This window comes from Rhinatrema bivittatum, chromosome 18 (assembly GCF_901001135.1).
Source record: "Rhinatrema bivittatum chromosome 18, aRhiBiv1.1, whole genome shotgun sequence".
Lineage (NCBI taxonomy): Eukaryota > Metazoa > Chordata > Amphibia > Gymnophiona > Rhinatrematidae > Rhinatrema > Rhinatrema bivittatum.
The window spans coordinates 16,686,424-16,709,747 of record NC_042632.1 but is presented as its reverse complement, the minus strand read 5'-3'; the positions used below and the strand labels follow the sequence as shown (position 1 = coordinate 16,709,747).

Here is a 23,324-nt window from a genome sequence, read left to right as displayed (position 1 = left end):
TTTATAAATCCTTTTTTCCTTGTTTGGTATTCATGTAAAAGTGAAAATATGTAATATTGAAACTTGAAAATTAAAAATTAAAAACAAAACAAAAAAAAACCCCAAAACTTACCCCAAACTCACATTGACTGAACAGCCAAGAACTAACTAATGTGATGTTCAGTAATGTGTGTGCAATAAGTCACCATGCTCTGAAAGTGTAGCTTTAAAATTATCCCTATGGAGCTGGCTTCATGGCTATGGCCATAGAACTGCAATACAGGTAAAACTCAAGCCTGGGCACAAAGGGAGGGAAAATAGTTTTGGAGTTTCTAGTCCTCAAGGTTGGTAAAGGTTCTACTGTCAGACAGGCATGGCACCTGGAGTGGGGGAATACAGAAAGGAAAAAGGCAGGCTAGGGAGCGGGAACCTGTGATCAGATCCTTTTACCTCATTAACCGCACACATCCGTGCTATAGACCCAATATTGTTGGTTATTGTTACCAATGTTGCTCGAGCAAGGTCTTCTTTACTGACTGTTTCTCGCTTGTCTTTGTAGATCATGTTGCCAAAGCTGGAAATGAGATAAAAAATTGTCAGCAAATTATATACAGTACGTCAGTAGCACAAAGCAATATTTCTAATAACATGCTCTCTCTTTATAGCAAAAAGGTTGTGACTCCATAAAGTTTGTTACAGCAAACTTTTACTGAAAATAAAGACTGAACAAAATTTAATTTGTTGAACATGGCTTCAGCTTGTTACAAAATAAATTATCCCTTTATGCTACTGTTTGGATACTTAATTTTACTGTAATGTAGATGCTGCAATTTTGAAAGATCAATGATACCTAAAACAGCAACAGAGAACACAATCTAGATATCCTGCATATAGCTCCACTGTCAAAACATTTTTACACAGATTTTTTAAATTGAAGTTTATAAATATTAAGACATTTAAATAAAACGAAAACTCAGATGTTCAACATTCTTATTGTGTATTAACTTCTCCTAACCAACTGCTAAGAGAAACAGAAACACAGTAATGTTGGCAAAAAAAAAAAAAGAGAGACCAAATGGTCCATCCAATCTAACCAGAAAGTTTCTTATGGTAGTAACTGTCACTCCATGCCAGTTACCTCCAAGCCTTATGTTAAGGGAAGCAATATTTACAAATCAAAACCCAAGCAACTGTCAAACCCATAACAAAATTACTGCTAGCAACATTTTTACAGGGTGAGCAGTCTTCTTGATAATTCAGACAATGCTGCTTGAACATGCTTTGCTTTTGGAGATGGCTGTAGAAGCAGTCCTGTGCTTTTCCCCTGATGTCCTCGTATCAGTACCCTGGACCATAAAAGTTGGTGTCTGGCGGCTGTCTGAATCCAATAAATCTCAAATTGACAGTTTCATAGTGATTACGTAGAAATCTAATCTTACCTGTTCATTTCCTTTTCCTGGAAACCAGACAAATAGGTTTACTCTGGCTTCTAGTTGATGGAGACAAAGGACAAACCTTTTTCCATGACATGATCACTGGACATAAGGGAGATACAAGTCCAGCTACCAGGCACTTGCCTGTAAACCTGTCAAAGCAGTGCAGTGAAACCTCCATTCCAATAATACCTAAATAGAAAAAGGGTTTGGAGGAGGGATAGAAGGAAGAATCTCTAATAGCAAATCTTAAGGAATGGAGAAGTAAAAGAGGCAGCAATAAGACGAATGATATGATGACAGAGCAAAGTCAATTCCATCCTTAAGGAGGAGCATGTAATCATTATGCCCTCCTAAGGAAGCTTGGCAGGGAGAGAAAAGCAGATGTAACATTTTAGCAGCTGCTGAGTTCCCAGGAGGTCCTGGACTGGTCTAACAGTATTCAAGAAAAGGAAATTAACAGATAAGATGACATTTTTCCTTCCTTATCATAGTGCTAGACCAGTCAAGCCAAGTGGGAAGTATCCAACCTAAATTAGTTTGGGTGTGAAGAAAACTGGGCTGCTCTAAGAATGCTCACTCTGAATGCATCTGCCATGATTTGCACATCCAATATTTAATGTTTAACAGAGGAATGCAAGGACAACCAAGTAGCCATTTTACAGATATCCCCCTAGGGCCCCTGCAAAGCATTCTGCCCATGCTGCCACCTGGGAACTCATGGAATGAGCATGAAGCCCCTCTGGTGCCTGTCGGCCCTTCAGCAAGTATGCTAACACAATTGCCTCTTTAAACCATCTAGCCAGTAGAGCCATAGCAGTTGCTTTGCTCTTCAGAGGGCCACCAAACAGAACAATCTGTCAGTTCACCAGGTGTCTCTTCTCTAAGCTGAACAGCCCTAACCCCTTTAGCCTTTTCTCATAAGGGAAGTGTTTCATCCCCTTTACCACAAATTAGCTCGCAAGACTGATCAACTTTAGTTACCCACTTGGCATAAATTAATTGCATCCTACTCCAGTTAAGTAATTCACAAGGCTGCTCTCCAACAACTGCTTGGATTTGCAAGAGTGCGGCTTGACATACTGCAAAATTAGTAGCATTTAACAGCATGAGCATTACATGTCAAATATACCTTTGATGGTAGAGTAGGTAATTAAAATATTTTGAATAAATTAATTTAAATTATGCAGATTAAGCATTAGTACTTGCTTTAGCATTTCTGAAATACTGATCAGCATGGAAGGTAAGAGTTTGTTCTTATTGAGAGATGCTTTAAGAAAACCTTGTCTATTCTATAAAGTCTTAATCATAAATTTAAACATCCTTACAATTCTACTCAACAGAATAATCACTAGGGATGAGCAATCGTTTTCCCGACAGGCAATTTCAACTAAATTGCCTAATTTGGAATGTTTCGGGAGAACTGAAAAACGATTTAATTTTTTCCGAAATTTCAGAAAAAATTTCATTTTTTAGTTAGTGCGCCCTAACTCTCCATTAGTGCACACTAATGGGAGTTAGCACGCTCTAACGGAAGTTAGCACACACTAACCCAAAAATCGGGGCGCCCAAAAAAAAAAGCCCAAACCGCGGGAAAAACGAAATTCCCGCAGGGGCGGGGGGGGCGAAACGAAGCCAGACACAAAATTTTTCAAATGCTGATTCTTGTGAATTTTTACAAGGAACCAATTGCTAGACAAAGTACCCAGCACAGGAAAATAAAAGCAGCATTCCCTTTGGTTTCACATAAATGGGTAAAGCGAAGAGTTAACAGCAGAGGTTTACTGGGAGATGAAGTATTATGCAAAGACCAAGTCACTTACCTAGATGCTACTGCCCATCCTGGCAAGCCAAAGCGCTCATAGTCACCTCCATAAATATCACGGACCAGCTTATCAGCATTGGTGCTGTCACCTTTTGCTGCCATTTCAAGGGCTTCCTCAAAACTTTCACAGCCAGTCAGTAAGCTGCATAAGCCCAGAAAGGTCCCCCCACCTAGACTGGCGAGAGATGAGAAAAACCTAAGATTATTTCTTTTCATCCAGCAAACTATCCACTTTATACTCAGCTCTGAATATATTCATAAATTCTGACAGCTTAGCTCATTTTGATTGTAATTTTTTTTGTACTGTATTTTGTTTGTTCTTAACTTTTATGAATGTTTTAGAAAAGTGGAATGCAATTTTTTAAATAAATAATAATCCCTAAATAACTGTGATAACATGAATTGTGTGAACAGAGTGCCTCTTACTAACCTGAGCAGATTCCACATGCACTACTGTGATAGTGCATGGCCAGGAAAGCTTGATTCGGGGCTATACAAAAATATATGTTCTTTTTCATTTACTTTCATATGAACATTAAAAATAAGCATACTTCGAGCTTTGTAGGGAGATATATTATGTTTTACCACCAAAATGAATTATAATAGCCATGTACAGGCCAAATTCGGACAGGCTTCAAAAGGCACTGTCACAGCAAGAAAGAAGAAAGACTTTTATCCACGTGAACTAAAACGGCACTGTCTCCGTGGAAAATGAAGAACTTTTGTCTTATTACACTGAAGGATACCTTATCAGATCTGCTTGTTTGCATGTTCCTGTGTCAATAGGAGCAAAGCAGACAAAGAGCTAACAGCTTAAGTCCTATGCCAGTGTCAGGGATAAGCCAAGGCAAGTCCATAGGTCAGAGAAAAATGATGATACTGGCAAGACAGCTTGACATACAGACATGACAGTTCTCCTCCGGAAGAAATGTGGAGAGGGGAACAAGACCTTCAACATGACAGGACCCCTCCCAAAGTAGTGGGGAGGGGGGGAAAAAAAAAAAGACCTGTAATGCGGCAAAAGACCCTCTACCCATCAAGAGGTTATGCATGAGGATATGCATACTCATCAGCTGGGAAATATAAGACAGGGGGCAAGGAAGAGAAAAGGGAGGCCGAAAGACAGAGCCCCTGGAGAGAGTGACCCTGAAATCAGAGAGAAAAGGCACAAACTCTGAATGTAAACCCTGGGAGAAAACCCGGAGAGCAGACCCTGACAGCGACCCTGAAACCTGTGCTGAAGTATCCTTGAAAGCGAAAGGGGGACCAGTAGCAGATCAGCACTCCCTGCTAATAAAGGGAGAAGCCTGGGTGTGGCCCGGAGGTGCCTGTTCAGGTGCGGATAGAGCCTGAGATGGTGAGGGGCAACAGCCGACCAGTACCAGAGCCAGAAGCAAGTCTCCTTCCGGGACCACCTGCCACTCTGCCAGTACCAAGCCCAAGAAGCAAGCCTCTCTCTTACATTCTCCAGCCCTCCAGCTGGAGCCTGCTCCAGAGGTGAACAGAGATATCACCTGAAGTCTGACATGGGGTAAGTAAGTTAGCCATCAGTGTTAATATATTAAGCAGGCAAAGGTTTATGGCATGTTTTGTTACCAATCACATGCTAATATGCCCAACCAAGACTGCACTCCAGAGACTCTCACAGCAATGTATCCACAATATAGATGTTTTGTTACCACCCATGATGCAGAACTTTCTTTAGGGAAAACTGATGCTGAGTGGTCAGGATATTAGAGCAGGAATTATTTTCTAAATGCTAAATCCTGCCCAATCTTATAAAAGTCTATTTCTGGGGAGAATACATGTCTTTTTCCTGACTTAGGATCGTAAGTAAGGTGGGAGGGCAGCTGGTAGTGTCTTGTAGCAGACCGATCCCTGCACCCCTAAACCTGCTTACAGCTTTTTACAAATAAAGCCTTCCTTAAGTAGCCCCACAATGTTACTAGTTAGACAAGTTGTATTACATAACACAGCTGTAAATCCAAATACTACATGCCCACCACATCAGATTTAATTGTCTATGGTTAATACTTGGTATTTAAAGATTTAATGATACATTTCACAGAATGGTTGGGGGGGAGGGGGGGGGGCGGTGAATCTAGCTGTGCTGTGACCAAACAAGAACAAAACAAAAATTATGTCCCATTTTAATTTTTTAACAGTATGGGTGAGATTTTAAAAGCCCCAACCTCTCAGCACACCACTCCATTCAGCTCCATATACTTAATTTAAGCCTTGATTGCCTCCCCCGCCTTACTAAGTTGTTCTCTGTATTTATTTTATTTTATTTTTACAAAATTGTTCTATATATAATTCGTTGGCGTATAGTTTTTTAACTCTTACTATCTTGTTCTATGTAGAAAGTTAATGCGTTTTATGTATAAAGCTACGGCGTTCGTTTTATAACGCCAAGGCGTATGTTAATATGTTCTCTGTACACCGACGTGATATCTTGATAAACGGCGGTATATAAAAACCAATAAATAAATAAATAAATATCCTGAAAGTCACTAATTCCTCTGTGCACTAATCCATCTCAGTTAAAATCCTGACCAAGATCTCGAAAAAACTAAGATTATATTGTGCTCTACTTTTTTGCTGTATTTGTATCAGAACAACGAAGGTGGCTTACAGTCTCCTAAAAGATTCTCGGGCAGCTACCAGAGATCACTATTTATGGTGACTCCTCTGTGGAGTTCTAGCTGGTCTTTCCTAGACCCAGACAAGAAACAAAGAGCCAAAATCGATCCTGCATGCAAAATGCCAAAGATACAAAAGGAATCAGCCAATCAATTATACAAAAATGCTCTTCACCAAACTCACATATTATTTCAATGTATATATAGAGACCGCATCAGCAAGCCTGACAACGTGCTTTATTTATTTATTTATTTATTTAAATAATTTATATACCGGAGGTTCCTGTATAATATACATATCACCCCGGTTCACAAAGAACAGTAACTATCGCTACAAATAGCGGTTTACATAGAACAGAATAAAAAAAGAAGTTTTACATTGAACAAGAACTAAGTAAACAAGATTTTACATTGAAGTCAGCATGTGTAAATTTCTGATTGAAAAAAGGAAGAAAATAATAGATCTGAATAACTCGTTGTGGGCTTGAAAAAGACTTTTATTCGAGTTCTTGGCTCTAGGGGAAAGCTTGTTTGAAAAGCCAAGTCTTAAGTTTCCCTTTAAATGTAGAGTGGCATGGTTCCAAACGAAGGTCTGGAGGGAGCGAGTTCCAAAGTGAAGGGCCCGCTGTGGATAATGCACGTTTCCTCAGAACGGATTTCGCCGGTTGTGTGATTAGTCTGTTCTGATAGGCGCTTCTGGTTGGTTTCACAGATGTGTGTAATTGAATTTGAAATGTTAGGTTGAGAGGTGCGATGTTGTGTAAGGCCTTATGTATCATCATTAAAGACTTGAACTGGATCCTGTATTTAATCGGAAGCCAGTGGAGATGGTGGAGAATTGGGGTGATATGATCTCTCTTTTTGGCATTTGATAGAATTCTTGCAGAGGCGTTCAGGACCATCTGAAGTGGTTTGATGGTGCATGCTGGTAGGCCTAGGAGGAGAGAGTTACAGTAATCTAGCTTTGGGAGTATGATGGCTTGTAAAACCATGCGGAAGTCTCTGTATAGGAGGAGAGGTTTGAGTTTCTTTAATGTTTGAAGTTTAAAGAAACATTCTTTTGTTGTGTTGTTGACGAATTTGTTGAGACTGAGTCTGTTGTCTATGATGACTCCCAGGTCTCTAACTTGTTGCGTGGTGGAGAGCCCTGCGGTGTCCGGATGTTGATTAGTGTTAGAATGTGAGGAGGGGGTATAGTTATCCGGTGTTATAATGAGGATTTCAGTTTTGTTTTTGTTTAGAACCAAGTTGAGGCTGGTGAGTAGATTGTTGATAGCTGACAGACATTTATTCCAGAATGATATGGCTTTGTGAATGGAATCTTCTATAGGGATGAGGATTTGAATATCATCCGCGTATAGGTAATGTCTTAGCTTAAGGTTAGTGAGAAGTTGACAGAGTGGGAGTAGATAAATATTGAAGAGAGTCGGGGAGAGGGATGATCCTTGTGGTACCCCCCTTTTGGATTCGATGGTGTGGGACTCTTTGTTATTTATCTTGACCTTGTATGTTCTGTTCTCCAAAAACGATTTGAACCAGTTAAAAGCTGCTCCTGTAATGCCGATGTCTATTAGGCGTTGCAGAAGGCATGAGTGGTTAACGGTATCAAACGCTGATGAAAGATCCAGGAGAGCGAGGAGGCAAGGTTGGCCCTTTTCTAGGTTGAAAATGATAGTGTCTGATAGTGATGTTAATAATGATTCGGTATTCATAGACTTACGAAAGCCAAATTGGTTTGAGGTGAGGATGTTGTTTTCGTCAAGATATTCTGTAAGTTGTTTGTTTACAACTTTCTCCATAACTCTGGCAATCAACGGGAGGTTTGCTATGGGTCTAAAGTTAGCTGGGTCTGAGGTGGGTAAGTTGGGTTTTTTGAGGAGCGGCTTGAGCATGGCTAACTTGAGTTGGTTCGGGACATGACCTTGAGTGAAGGAGCAGTTAATAATGTCTGCTAAAGGTTTGGCTATGGTGTTGGTGATCAGACTCAGTTTGTTGGATGGAATATGGTCTGATGGATGGGAGGATGGTTTTATCTTCTTGAGAATATTCTCAATTTCTAGAGTGGATGTGAGCTCAAAAGTGTTGAGCACTGTTAGTGAAGTGTTGGGTTGTTTGACATTTGGGTGCGATGGTTGTTGATCTGTTGGGAGTGGTGATTGTTGAGCGGTTGAGTGAGGTGTTTGTTGAGTGGGTGAACGCGAAGATTGGGGGGTGAGGTTGATTACGTGTTTTGGATGTGTAGATGGTCCCTTGAGGGGGGCTAGGAGTGAAGTGATTTTGTTGTCGAAGAAGTCTGCCAGTTCGTTCGCTTTATTGAGTGCTTGATCGTCTGGAATGGTAGGTGCCGGGGGTTTTGTGAGGGTTGATACATAGGAGAAAAGAGCTCTTGAATCGAAAATGAGGTGGTGGATTTTTTTGGAGAAGAATATTCTCTTTGTTGTGTTAATGTTGTTTCTGTATGAGTTAAGGCATGATTTGTAGATGAGGAGGGTGGTTGATGATGGGTAGGATTCAAAGCCATCCGGTCATTTCAATCATTTGCAGTGATAAAGATTGTAAAGGATCACAAAGAAGTGCTTCAAAACTAATTTTATAGATAGTATTTGTCTGTGCCCATGAGAGAATATCTTGTAATTTATCTTGTGGTTGACTCGACAGCAGCCTGGTTCCGATGTGGTAGCTGTTTTCATTTCCTGGCTCCCAACATTGCTTAATCTTACAGTTAAGGAAGTAAAGGTGAAAACTGATTGGCGCATCGCTCCCTTGACCCTCTGCCAAAAGAAAACGCTAGGCCTAGGACTGTAATCATCTGACTCCATAAACTTGGGATATGTGCCGAATTGTGGAGGCTTGTCAATGAGTGAGGGAACTGCCATGAGGAGAAGATCCTGATTCTGTGAAGGAAGGGAAAACGTTCCTGTGACGAGTGCCGTCAGAGGAGCAGGCCAAATTACATAGAGATAACTACTTTATAACCTTTTTTTATATGGGTAGTATAAGCGTGTTATGGTGGACAGGGCTTATCCTAATTTCCTTTCCTGAATCTTACATTGATGAGGATGCATTTCTCACTATAGGGGAGTGGGGAGTTGGTGATATATGTTGAGCAGGGGAGGGGGTAAGAAAAGGGCTTTGGGATAAAGGACCTTGGCTTGGTGTTTTGCTGTCTCTTGCCTATACTGTCCCAGATACAGACCAACTGGAGAGGGAATGACTGTGGTGGGTGTGTGCAGGGAGAGACCATGACAGCACTGCTCCTGGCTCGTGCCAAAAATACAGTTGTCATGGTTGCAGTAGGCAGAAGTATATAGAAGGGAGGCCAAGCTCAATGAGAGGACACAAGCAGGGATCTTGGCATGATGTACAGCCTGGGCCTGTTTTTGGCGGTGGTGCTGACCGGGTCTATGCTGCCTTTGGGAAGAGACAAGCAGTGTGTGTGGGGGGACGGAGGGGAGGTTCTCCTGCTGAAATATTTGTAGCAGGCAGAGATGGATGGAATGGGGGATGAAGCTGCAGCATTTGGGAAAATAGGGGTTGGTTGGGAGGCAGGGTGGAGAGGGGTAACTTTCCTACCCTCTCTCCCCTCTATGATGCAATCCCACTCTGTCAGTGCACACATTTAGTGCAGAGGCTAAGAAGTGGTGGGAGGCAGGGCTTACGTTTTGGGGACAGTTGTATGAGGATGGCTGTTAAATCCTTCTCTACTCTGGAGGAATTTGGGGTGCCTGATACTTCTCTTTCTTACCTAGACAGATTGCTTAGCATCCTTGATAGGTTAAGGGCTCAGAGTTGAGTGATCCCGCCCCCCCTGGAGATGGCATTTTTGGGAGAGGAAAGGACAAGGAAGGCATGTTCATTATTATACAAAGCAGGGATCCAGACCTGGCTGAGCCCTCTCTGCCAGTAGAGAGGCAGTGGTGTAGAGATCTGGGCCTGGACATTAATGCTAAGGGGTGGAGAGGAATATGGAGCAACACGCAGAGGGTGTCCATGTGTGCGCATCAAGCTGAATATCTAGTGAAGCTTTTGTTGAGGGGTTATCAATATCCTATTTTCGTCAATAAATTTTGTGTTTCCACATCCCCACTTTGCTGGAAGGGTTGTGGCCAGATGGGTACCTATTTACATGTATGGTGGGAATGCCTTTTGAGCATTGTTCGGTGAACATTATGCCAGCACTGGCTTTACTGGGCTGGTGGGACAGATACTGGAAGCTGCTTCTCCAGCATCTGATCTATGCGGTCCGCTTTTCCATCACAGCTAATGGAAATTTGCTCCTACCCTTGAGCACTGGAGGGGTCAGGTTCATACTAATCGCACTAACTGAGAAGCTGACCTTTATACGAGACAATTTTACACTGTACGATAAAGTTTGGGGCCAATACTGGGTTTTGTATAACTCTAGGTCCTCTGGGTAAAAAAAGATGCTTACTGTAAAGTTGTGTACATTATTATTTCTGTTGATTGAACTTTGCTGGATGGCAGTGCTGTTTTCTGGTACATTAAATCAAAAGTTACAAAAAAAGAAATTTCAAGCTAACATTTTAAGAGGATAATTTTCAAACAACTCAAAGTCTATTTTTTTTTTTTTTATTTAATGTAAACGCCTGTACTATTCCTACCAACTGAGATTTCTTCTTAGTGTTTTATTCAATAATTTCAATTGTATTATAATTTTATCAATTGTATTATATATAGTTTAATGTTTTACTCTGCTGATAACCGTGTGTATTGGTGGAATATAAATGCTGTTTAAATAAAAACAACGTTTGTGGATACTGATTACCTGGAGATTTTTAGCCTACATTTTCAAAAGTGAGTTTATGCACACAAGTCCACCTTGAAAATCTATGGATTGTCCCAAACTGCACACAGACTTACACTCGGGCCGATACAGTAAAGTCCGCGGGAGAGCGGACGAACGCCCGCTCTCCTGGCGCGCGCGATTCTGTATTTAAATTAGGTGACGTGGTAAAAACGGGGAAAAGGAGGCGCTAGGGACACTAGCGCGTCCCTAGCGCCTCCTTTTTGACAGGAGCGACTGCTGTCAGCGGGTTTGACAGCCGACGCTCAATTTTGCCGGCGTCGGTTCTTGAGCCCGCTGATAGCCACGGGCTCGGAAACCGGACGCTAGCAAAATTGAGTGTCCTGTTTTCGGCCCGACAGCTGCGAGCTGACTTCAATTTTTTTTTTTTTTTTACTTTTTGGGACCTCCGACTTAATATCGCTATGATATTAAATCAGAGAGTGCACAGAAAAGCAGTTTTTACTGCTTTTCTGTGCACTTTCCTGGCGCCAGAAGAAATTAGCGCCGACCTTTGGGTCGGCGCTAATTTCTGAAAATAAAATGTGCGGCTTGGCTGCACATTTTACTTTCTGTATCCCGCGCGCATACCTAATAGGGCCATCAACATGCATTTGCATGTTGAGGGCGCTAGTAGGTGCTGCGGGTTGGACGCGCGTTTTCCTCCCCTTACTGAATAAGGGGTAAAGAAAAACGCGCATCCAAGAGCAGGTTAACAGTGCGCTCCAGAGCGCACTGTACTGTATCGGCCTGACTGAAAATTGCACCCTGCTCGGAAGCAGGGCCGGTGCATCCATTAGGCGAACTTCAGCGGTCGCCTAGGGCACCGAGCCGTAGGGGGTGCCAAAGAGCAGCCACGTGATGCCGCAAGCGGGGCCTATCCCGCTCGTGCAAAGAGAAATGGAGCCTGCTCGCGGCCCTGAGAAGCACACAGTCTGCGCCAAAACAGGTGTGTGTGTGGGGGGGGGGGGGGGAGTGACACTGAGTGCGCTGAAACAGGTAGGAGGGGGGTGGCAGTGCAAGGGTCGCCTAGGGTGCCCAATACCCTTGCACCGGCCCTGAGTAAAAGTATGTGCAAAATCATGTTTCATGCATATTTTTACATGCACAACCATTGACTGACTTTCAAAGCACCATTTACATGCATAACACAGGGAGTTTTCATACGAGTAAGTCACTTTGAAAATGATCTCCTTAGAGGGTAATTTTTAAAAGGACTACCATCGATAAAGTAGTGCTGTACCTGCAGAAATGGCCCTATAGAAAATTGTGATATGCCCATATATTTATGCATATAGGTCAGAAGCATTCCATTGAGGTGGAATCTGGGTCAGGCTGGGAGTTGCGTGATTTTAATAAGTATGCATGTAAATGTTCTCGGCCAAACTATACTCACCAAATGTTCTCGGCCAAAATATACTCACCAAAAAAGTATAACTGAGCACAATTTTACTGGGATAATTTTCAAAGTGGTCTTATGCTTATAAGTCTGCTTTGAAAACTGGTTTAGCACACACATATTTGCTAGCTTAAGTGTGATATTACAAAATGACCCCCTAAAAACGTAAAAAAAAAACCCAAACAAGTATCTACGTATGGCGACCAACACAGTACTACTGTAGAATGAATGCAGTCCCAATAAAGAGTTATGTATGCCATTACTATCAAAATTAAATAAATATTAGCATTTTTTCATTAGTCAGTAGGACTATTTAAAAGATTTAAGAAGGTTTAAAATGAATACCTTGTTCCAGACACTCTCTTATAATTATCTTTGGAATGGACTGCTAAGATACTGACTCCTGAACCAATATTTACAACCAGCAAAGGGTATGGGTCATCTAGGTTAAAAGGCATCTTCTGGCATCTTTCAGGTTCTGATGCATTTTCAAAGTAATAGCATTCGGCCTGTCCATTAAAACTGACAGAATCTATGTACAGCAAGCCTTTCACAAGGCAATCAAGTTCATCCAGTTTGTGAAGTTGGAGGTTTCCAATCTATAAGAAAGAAAATACAAATGTAATTAGTAAACTCATCACTTCTGCTATTATTTACCGTATGTCTATAGATGGAAACAACTAATTTACATGACTATGTGCAGACAGGCAGAAAGGAACTGCTTAAACAAAATATTAAAAGTACACTAAAAACAGAAACTGCATGCAAGGGCCAAACAAACAAAAAACCACAAACAAAAAAAACAGCCCTATAGAGCAGGAAACAGACCTCTAAGCTGTCATAAAACTGCTCCCACGTGAGTACACTGGAGAAAGCAGCACACAACAGGAGTGGCAGCCCAGTCAATGGATTGTGAACCTCAGACCACGTGACATTTCACATTTCCGCATGGTGGTTTCCAGGTTTCACTCCTGCTGTGGGCCATTTGCTTGTGTCTCATTTTCTAGTATTAAAGCAGTACTTTGCCAAGAGGAAGCCTCCTTGAAATTCATATCAGGAAATGAGCCACTATTTTCAACATGCACTGTGACCTGGTCGTTCAAGTGTGCTCTGATCCTTCTTTCATGTCCACTCATCCGTGGGATCCCTGCACCTCACTTTGCTTTTCAGTCTATTGTTTTATACTATTTTCAGGGACAGGAGCAAAGTAATAAAATAATTTTTAAACTAAATGACCTACAAGCGTGGTTCAAGAATAATAGAATGGCTCTTATTCAATAAATATTTTCCATAGGCTCAGAATACAAAAAAGTAATTTGTAAATAAGGCCCAATATTTATGCATTTCAAATACGAACAGTGGAAACTTGAAAGATTACCCTCGTAAGCACATTACAAACAGAACAAAGAATGAAGACTGATTGACCTTTTATTTATAATACAAAGCCCATTATAAACGAAACATTCTCAATAAAATTAATCTAAAATGATATTTAACATTTTTTATATACCGATAGCCGTTTACACATCGTACCGGTTTACAAGGACCAAGCAGTAGGACAGTGGCTCAACAAACAGTAGCTCATTTGTTGAGCCACTTTTCAACAAATTAACAGAATGATGTGATGTCACACTGTAAAATGAATGCTTGATCCCTGCGTCCTTTCAGGTGGTCTTGGAATACTCGTAATGCATTCTGAATCGCTCTGAGTTCCAATAAATTTATTTGCAAGTTTTGTTCCGAGATTGTCCATAACCCTTGTGCACCCCAGCCCTTGCGAGACGCATCTGTGGTTAATACTACGTTGTGAGGAGGGGAACTGAACAATGCTCCCTTGGACAGGGTGGAGTCCAGGAGCCACCATGTTATGTCTTTTCTCATCTCGGAGATCGATACCTTCTGTGTCAATGGTTGTGAGTGTTGTTTCCATTGACGTTTCAAGCCCCATTGCAGGCGTCTCATGTGTAGCCTGGTGTTGGGAACCATGAAATTCGCTGCTGCTATGTAGCCGAGGACTACTAAAACCTGTCTCGCTGAAGGTCTCTGAGTATGGTTCAAGGTATGTAGCAGAAGACGGAATTGTGATATTCTGTCGCTTGGTAGGTATGCCCTGTTGCACGTAGTGTCCAGGCATGCTCCTATGAACTGTAACTGTTGTGTTTGTAGGGGTGATTTCTGAAAATTGATCACCAATCCTAATTCTTGCAAGCATTGTATCACTCGATGGAGGTGCTCAAGTAAGATGTTTGGAGTTGGGGCGATTATGAGCCAATCGTCCAGATATGGAAAGATGGTTATACCTTGTTGTCTGAGATGAGCCACCACCACTACCATGCATTTGGTGAACACCCTGGGAGCAGCAGATAGTCCAAAGGGGAGAACTTTGTACTGGTAGTGTTGATGCCTGTAGCGAAAGCATAGGTAATGCCACGAGGATGGATGGATTGGAATGTGTGTGTAAGCATCCTTCAGGTCGATGGAGCACATCCAATCGTTGGTTTGAATCAGAGGAAGGTCTGATTTCAACGATACCATTTTGAATTTCTCTTTGGTGAGAAATTTGTTCAATTCCCTTAGGTCTAGGATGGGGCGAAGGCCACCCGGCTTCTTGGGTATGAGGAAGTATGGGGAATAAAATCCTACTGATTGGGTTTCCGGGTAAATTTGTCGAATTGCTTGTTGTTTGCGAAGCAAAGCAATTTCCTCCCCCAGTTGTGGTTGGAAGCTGTGAATCTTGAAAGTGGAAAGATGAGGTAATATGGGTTTTGTGACAAATTGGAGTTGGTAGCTGTGACGTACTCTCTCTTTGATACTAAATACTTGATACTAAATCTCTTTGGTACTAAATCATCTTTGAGCAAACGAGCACTATCTTCAGCAGGCCCCCACCAATGGAACGTGCTCCCCCCCGATCTAAGACTTGAACCAAGTCATCAGGAGTTAAAAAAAAAAAAAAGCTAAAAACCTGGCTTTTCCGCCAAGCCTACCCAGACACTTAATGCAGCCTAGATGCTATGATAAACCCAATTAGGGGATACCTCATTGAATTATCCTATTAAGACTTTTTTTTAACTGTACTATGATTTTGAGTTCAAACGTTTCTTGTAATTATACTATACTATGTTTAATTTGTACTTTGTTCTAATGTTCTATGTAAAGCCCCTCCCCTTTTTTGGGCATTTCAACTGTTATATGTAAACCGGAGTGATTTGTATTTCATACAAGAACATCGGTATATAAAAATTAAAAATAAATAAAATAAATAAATCTCCAAAACCCATTGATCGGATGTTATTCTCTCCCAGGCTGCCAGGCAGGAATGAATCCTGCCGGGTGGTGCTTGATGTTGTGGTGGTGGCTGGGTAACTAAAAAGATGAAGTCGCTTTCTCTGCAGTAGCCGGCTGTTGTGCCTGCTGTCTCTGGTTACGTGGTTTACCTCTACGTTGGTTTGAGGTATTCTGTTGTGGAGCAGGATGCTGGTACGCAGGGTAAGCCTGTGTACGAAAGGACTGGTAAGATCTATAGGGTCTCCTGGCATATGATTGCCTACGAGTAGATCCAATATAACGACGTGTGGTCGAATAGTTAGGATGTGATGTTAATGATTGTACTGCTAGAGCTTCTTCCTTCAGTTTACCTACTGTGTCCTGAAATCGTTCTCCGAACAGGTTATCTCCTGTACATGGGAGGTTTGTTAAGTTTTTCGTGCAAATCTTCACGTATCGAACTTGAGGGTAACCATGCTAGTCTGCAGGCTGCAATGGCTATTGCCGATGCCCTAGACGTTGTTTCATATGCTTCATAGATTGACTTCTAAAGGTGTCAGGAACACTCTTCCATGTCATGAAGAGGCGGAGGTATGTGATCCGCAGTCAAGGAAAGCATACCTTTTATAGCCTGTATGCACTCATATAGGTAATTGTACCATGTAGAACTGATGGTGCATAATTTGGGCATTCAACATTGAGTTATGGTATATTTTCCTGCCAAACTCATCTAAATATGTGTTGTCTTTCCCTGGTGGGTATGAGGAATGAGACTGTTTTCTTAAATCTTTGCATCGCCGACTCTACTACAATTGAAGCGTGAGTAATTGTGGTATAGAGTACGGTGATGTTTTCCTCATACAAAATTTTATGTCAGTCTTCCTGGAAACCGCTGAGATTGCGTAAGGTGTTTCCCAGTATTTCTGTAAGACTGAATGCAGGAGTTCTTGTGGTGGAAGAGATGTTGGTTCTCCTGGAGTATCGAAAATCTTTAGGAGGCCAAGAGTTTCTGATCTAGGGTCTGTTTCTTTTTGAACTTCTAGATGCAGTATTGAACATAATTTTTCCAGAAATTTTGGGTATGTAAGGTCTTCCGGAGGGGAATACGGCTCCTGAGGTTGTTCCTTCAGATCCGATGGGAATGTTTGCGGTGAAGGAGAATCAAAAGATATATCCTGGTTATAATTTGGTGAGGCTGGTCGGTTTGCTATATGGAAGATGTTGAAGGCTCCACCGACTGCTCTCTATTAGTCTGTGTCTTATGTTCCGGAGAACTGCCAAAAGCAAGATTAGTCATTTTGAATGACGACTGCAGAGATTCATAAAATCCTGCTAAGGATTGGGACAATTGAAAAAATGCCTCTTTTGTATGAGGGGGCATTATTGTACGACCATCTGGTTCTTGTGACTCACATGCTTTAGGTTGCATTGGAGTGTTGTGAGGTAAAGTATTGGATACTTTATGGTCTTTCTGTTTTTTGTCGCATATCATGTCCATCAAATCCTCTGAAGCTGTAGAAGCGTTAGAGGAAGCAACTTGTATTACCTCTGTATGGGAGAAGGTATTTGAAGCTGGTACGTGAGATGATTTAGAAGTCGAAGGGCTTACTTCCCATGTTGCACTCCTCTTTGCCGACATTTTGTGGTGGTAGTGATGTGAGTGCTTATGATAATAGTGTGACGATGAGTCTGTATGACTTCTACGTGAAGACTGTGATTGCTTTCTGCGTTTTATTGTAAATTCTGTCGGAGTAGCTCTCGAAGAGAGGGAAGTACCGAAACGAGGTGGGGTTATCGATGGAGAGGTGGAATGGAGACATTTGTGAGGATCCACATCGTCTCTAACTCATGGTATAGTACATGAGACGTGCATTTCTGTGTCTTGAGTGCCGATTTGGATTTGTGCGCGGATCTAGACTCGTGTGTATATCTTTCTATGTCTGTGCGCGCCAAAGTTATCGGTGCCGATGTCTCCGGCACCATGCGCACAGCCATGTCTGGCGCTGGACATGCAGATGTGGTTGGCGCCGTGCGCGTAGATTTTTCCTTCATTGCGCACACAGGTGTCTTCGCCGCTCTGTGCGCAGAAACTGTCTGCGCCGTGCACGCAGGGTCCTTCGGCGCCATGCGCACATGTCTTCGGCACCATGCGCGCAGAAGTGTTGTGCGCCGATAGTTCTTCAGGCGCAGAAGTGTTATGCGCAGTCATAGTTTTATGCGCATAAGGCATTTTAGGCGCAGAAGTCTTAGGCACCAGTTTCTTTTGCGCTGGCGCTTCTGGCTCTCTGGATTGTTTGAAATCCAATGGCCTTTGTCAGCTTGCCATGTCCTTACCTCCAAGATTGGAGGATTGAGGATCCCACGAAGATGCCCTCTTTGAGGGAGCTGGTAAAATTGCAGGGCCAGGTGACGAATGAGCCTCCGGTGAGGCAAAAAGCCTGTAAGCCCGTTGTTTCAGGGCTCTCTGAGACATCCTTGAACAAAATTCACAATCTTCACGATTGTGATCTGGCCCTAGGCATGGGTAACATCGGTCATGTCCATCCGTGACCGACATTACCTTGCCACAATTACAGGGTTTAAAACCCGATTTTGACATTTTTTATTTAATAATGCTGAGGAGAAGAACAGCTCCGCATGCGATTCCGCGCGCAGAAAGAACAGACTGAGGAGATTCCGTTACTTTCCTGCGTGGGAACACAAGCGCAGCCGCAGAGAGCAAAGCTCTGATCTCTGCTTTGACAAGCTCCACCTCCTGGACCTGATTGACAGATCCCTCCCATGACAGAATGGCTAATTCAGCCCTGCTATCGACGGGAAAACCTGTTATTCCTCATAAAATTAATGTTCAAGTTAAACTGGCCAGAATGTATACTATGTATAAACTGACAGCTTGCCTTCATGATTACATCCCACGTTTGGAAAAAACATGGGCACTGTTTATCAGATGCTCAGAGTTTGGTGTCTGGAATTTAAGTGGTCGGTAGTATCTGGATTACTCCTACTCACACACAGTCGGAGGTTCGGGAGGTAGTGTAATGGGGTTATATGGGGCAATGGGTGGAACAAGATGAGGGAGTTTGTGCCACTGGGCTAGGAAGATGAGTCTGTACAGCACCATCAGATGTCACTCACACATGACTAATTCATCCTGCTGTTTACAGAAAATTATTATTTTTACTGTAAGCAAACTTGTTATTAACTCTTTCTCCCGACACACACGACCCCTCAAAACCCCTCAAACCCCCACAGTCCCCTCTCCACACCCAGCCACCCACTCTCCCACAAGCAACAGCATATGTAGTTATGGTGAGATAAGCTTGTGGCTCACTGACTTCTGGATGATTTGAGAGAGACTAGAAATACCAATTTCCATGGAAGAAACTTTAAGGAAGCTGATTAAACAGTTCATAGGGAGGCTTCATGAGTTGTGCCAGGACAACACAGATCCCATGGCATCAATGGCTTTATAACTGGGAGTGTCATATGTTTCAGACCCCTCATAAAACTTCAATACTGTGAATGTAAATATGCCATGACTTAGCCATGCATTTCTTCTGGCGAGCCAGGGAGAGGAGATGCTTCTGCTGTGGTAGGTCCAGTTGGAAAGCTACTTACTCTGTGGCAGAAATGGACATGGAAAGAGACACTGCAGAGTTCCACAACCCAAGAGACCCATCACCCTTACGCTTCAGCTTGGGAGGAGTTTCTGCTGTTACCTAGTCCCTACCCTGCTGGGAGAAAAGAAGTAGTGAGGTAGGCAAGGGAAATTGGCTAAGAGGCCAAAGAGAATGAGGAAGTGGGAGGAGATGGGGGAGGGGAGAATAAAGGCAAACAGTGTAAAAAAGTTAAGTAATTCAAGACTAAGAAAGATGATAAAACTAAGAAAAATACAAAGAGAAAAACAGGAAAGATTAGTGAAAACAGTAAAAAAGCAAAACAAAGATATGCAGGGTGTATGGCACTTTTAAAAATTTTTGGCTTGCACCATTGTGGTGTATGGCCCATGTGTCAAGAGTGTGATGTGGAGTGTGTGTGTGTCTGTGTATCTATCCACCATGTGCCTCTCTCTGTGTCTGAGTGCAGTGTCTCTATGCCTCTCTCTTCTATCTGGGGGTGCTGTGTTCATGTTTTTCTGTCTAAGTATCACTTTATCTACTCTACTGTATCACTTTATATTTATTTTCTGCCTTATCTTCTTTCCAGCTTATGGCAAGCTTCCAAGTTCTCATTCCCTGTTGATTGTAACTTTCGGACTTATTCCTACCTATTGTTTATCCTTTGTTTACTTGAATTTGAATTGTTACCCCAGTTATACACTTGTTATATGTAAACCGATCCGATATGGTTATTTACTATGAGGGTCGGTATAGAAAACTGTTAAATAAATAAATAAATAAGTGTGGTAAATTTGTATCTGTGTCCATCTGGGTGTGGGGTTTCTGTCTCTCTGTGGGAGTCTCTGGCTATGTTTCACTCAGTCTAAATGTAGGGTGTCTACATGTGCATCTATATGAGCTTACTTCTTTCAGCAAATTGAAGAGAATCAAAATGGGGACTTTGAACCACTGGTTGGCAACTTGGCTGCCTGGTAACATAGTAATGACAGGAGAAAAGGACTAAATGATCTATCCAGTCTGCCCAGCCAGCTTCTTATGGTAGTATCTGCTGCACCGTGCAGGTTACCCTCATATTTTTCTTAAGGGTAGCAACTGCTGCTTCGTGCAGTTATTCCCAAACCTTATGGTAACCCATAAAAAATGTACTTCTAGCAACATTTTTACTGGGTGATGAGCAAAGTTTAGACAGTGCCTCTTGACTTGCTTTGCTTATGGACTTGGCCATAGAAGTAGTCCTGTGCTTTTTTCCTTAATTCTGCATATCAGTACCCCAGAATGTAAAAATCAGGGCCCATGTTGGTTGTCTGAATCGAATTCCTGTTCCCCGCCCCACAACTGCTCCCACCATCAAAGCAGATAGCAGTGTTGCAGAAAATACCCTTCACATATGAATGTGTGAGAGACAGAGGAGCTCACGAGGCAGCATGCGAACGGGACCTCCACACATGCTCAGTAGTAAGAAAAAAAAAAAGCAAAAGCTAGAGGGATGGGAGATGGGTCTATTCGGCACTATCAGATAAGGAAACCATGTTATGGCTAATTCTGACCGACTTGTCAACTGAGAAAAAGCAGTTTGACAGCTGGGTACTGCCCAGAAAAAAAAAAACCTTTACAAAAAAATATAAACTGCAATTTAAGGAAGCCAGAACATAAGGTAGTTAAATGCTCTGCAAGGTCTGGCTTGTCTGAAGTATCACTCATCAGCTTCCCATTCTCTTGTGTCAAGGAAAGATAGCCAATATATGAGGTGCCTACAGCATGAGAAAAAGCAAATAGTGGCAGGAAGATGAAGATAAACAGTAAACCAAAGGCCAACTAGTGGTAATACTGTATATGAGTAAATAGCTGGATAAATATAGTATACAATACCCATAAAACAAAATGAATAAATACCAACATTAAATGTTAAAAGCAAACTTTAATGTGTCAAAAATGCTCACAATAGTGCAGGTAACCATTAAAAAATGCATTAAACTATTAAAAATGAAAACCTAACATGGCCATATTTTAGCAGTACTACCTATGTCAGAGGTAATCCTTATGTAAAATTGTTTAATTAAATAAATGAAATAGTGAATGCGAGCAGGATTGGTTATAATTTGAAACTCACTAGTCTAGAAGGTATTTCAATGCAAATATCACAGATACTCAGATTCCATTTTTGCCTAATATCCAGAGTTACAGGATCCAGTAATTGTGCTTCCTGGTCAACTGATGTGATCTCTCAGATCAAATGTCGGTATATAAAAAATAAATAAATAAATAAAAAATAGAAGCTGACACCTTTCAGTGTAGGAGCTGACTATCTCATCCCTAGTGTTATGAGTCTCCAATAGATTCTACTTTGAATTAAAACTAAGAACATATGGAGCAATTTAGTCTTTCCTGTTAATATCCTTCCTTGAATCCTTCTAGTCCAGTTCAGACATGTGGGTTTATGCACCTAGCCAGAAGATGGAGACAAAACCAAAACTCTTCTAATATCATCACTAGTATTGAGTGGTGCAGATGAGCCACTTGCCATTAAAGTCTTCAACAGGAGACAGAAAATCCCTGAAAACTATCCTGCTTTCTGAAATCCAGTAGGAAGGGAATAGAGAAATGTCCAGAAATGGGAGTCAGAAAAATGTCTGAATCACTCCCCAGACAAAGACTGAGTACTTCAGAGAAACTCCAGAGACTCTCATCCAGGAAAAATGACAAAATACAGCCACTGACTTCTCAGTAGTGCCCCAGATGGGTCTAGCAGAATTAAAATAAAGGAAATAAATAGGTTAGATTAAACTTCTCCTTGCTTATCATCCTGATAGACCAATCTAGACATGTGGGAAATACCCAAGCCTACTAACTCAGGTGGGAAGATGACAGGACAGCCCTGAAAACGACTGATCCAAAAGCTGCATCCCCCTTGGCTTGCACATTTAAACTGTAATGCTAACCAAACAAATGTAAGGAAGACCAAGTGACCATTTTACAAATGTCCTTCGGAGCAAAATTGCTGCCCCAAAGGACAAAGTGCCACCAGAGTCGAAAGACCTTTCAGTAAATATGTTGAGGGAATAAAAAGTCTTTGATCCACCTAGACCATGACAATTTTGAAGCTGTCTCTCCTTTATGAGGTCTAAGCAAAATACAAACAGCCTACCAGTTTTCCTTGAGGATTAGCCACCATCAATTTTGAGAAGAATTTGACAAACATCCCCTCAGAAGTGCTGGGAGAGAAATATCTGGCTCAAATGTAAAGTCAAACAACAAAGAAAAAAGCGCACAACTCTCATACAATTATGCTACAAAAACTACCATGGGGGTCAAAAAATCTCTCTGTATTAGATAGTAATTCAGAAGAACTGAAACAAATCCTGATAAAGCTGGAAGATATAAGGCAGCAAATTGATAAATTAAAGAGTAGCAAATTGCCTGGACCAGATGGTATACACTCTTGATCTTAATTTATTTATCACTTATGCCTAAGCAACAGACAACATAATTAAAAGTATATCAAAACAAATATCATAACATTTCATAAACAAACTTACAAGATAAGTTATGCACCATACAGTAACCAATATAGCAAAATTATAGCATCTTCGGTAATCAAAACATCGCTGCACTCATCAAGGTTATCCCATTAAACTTAATACTCAAGTTCTGAGAGAACTAAAAAATTGTCCATTGTACCCAAAGATCAGAGTGTGGCCAATAAAACCCCAATCTTTAAAAATGGCTCAGGGTGATTTGGGAAACTATAGACCAATGAGTCTAATTGTCAGTGCCAGGAAAAATCATGGAAACTATTCCAAAGAACAAAAATCATAGAAAATATTGGAAGTCATAGTTTAATGGGATACAGCCAGCATAGATTCACCAAGGGAAATCTTGCCTCATCAATCTGTTTTTTTTTTTGGTTTTTTTTTTTTAAGGGGTTAATAAACATGAGGATAATGGTGAGCCAGTGAATGTAGTATATTTGGATTTTCAGAAAGCGTCTGACAGTGTCCCACAAGAGACGAGAAAATTAAAAAAAAAAAAAAGCCATGGGATAGAGGTAAAGTCCTATTGTGGAATGCAAATTAGTTATGAGATGGTAAACACAAGAGTATGGCTAAATAGACAGTGTTAAGTAGGGCAAACAATGGAATGTCTCAGGGATCTGTACTGTGACTGGTGCTTTTTAATATATTTGTAAATGATCTGGAAAGGAGAACAATGAATGATATCAACTTTGCAGATGACAAAAATTATTCCAAGTTGTTAAATCACAAATGGACCTTGTGAGCCTGGAAGACAGCAAAATTGCTTACCATCCCCACAAAACTCCTCCTCACTGTCCCTGATCTAATATCCAGCCCTATCTC

At 41.5% G+C, this 23,324-nt stretch overlaps 1 protein-coding gene across 3 annotated transcripts in view; it reads right to left on the bottom strand.

Annotated features, from left to right (window-relative positions):
• The window catches only part of PANK3 (pantothenate kinase 3), a 196,651-nt gene that overhangs the window by 104,839 nt on the left and 68,488 nt on the right, over positions 1-23,324 (bottom strand). For all 3 annotated transcript variants that reach the window (XM_029583219.1, XM_029583221.1, XM_029583220.1), the window contains exons 3-5: positions 12,428-12,681; positions 3,236-3,412; positions 430-553 (exon numbers count right to left, since the gene is read on the bottom strand). In XM_029583219.1, coding sequence (XP_029439079.1) covers positions 430-553; positions 3,236-3,412; positions 12,428-12,681 — 555 coding nt within the window. The remainder of the gene's footprint in view (positions 1-429; positions 554-3,235; positions 3,413-12,427; positions 12,682-23,324) is intronic.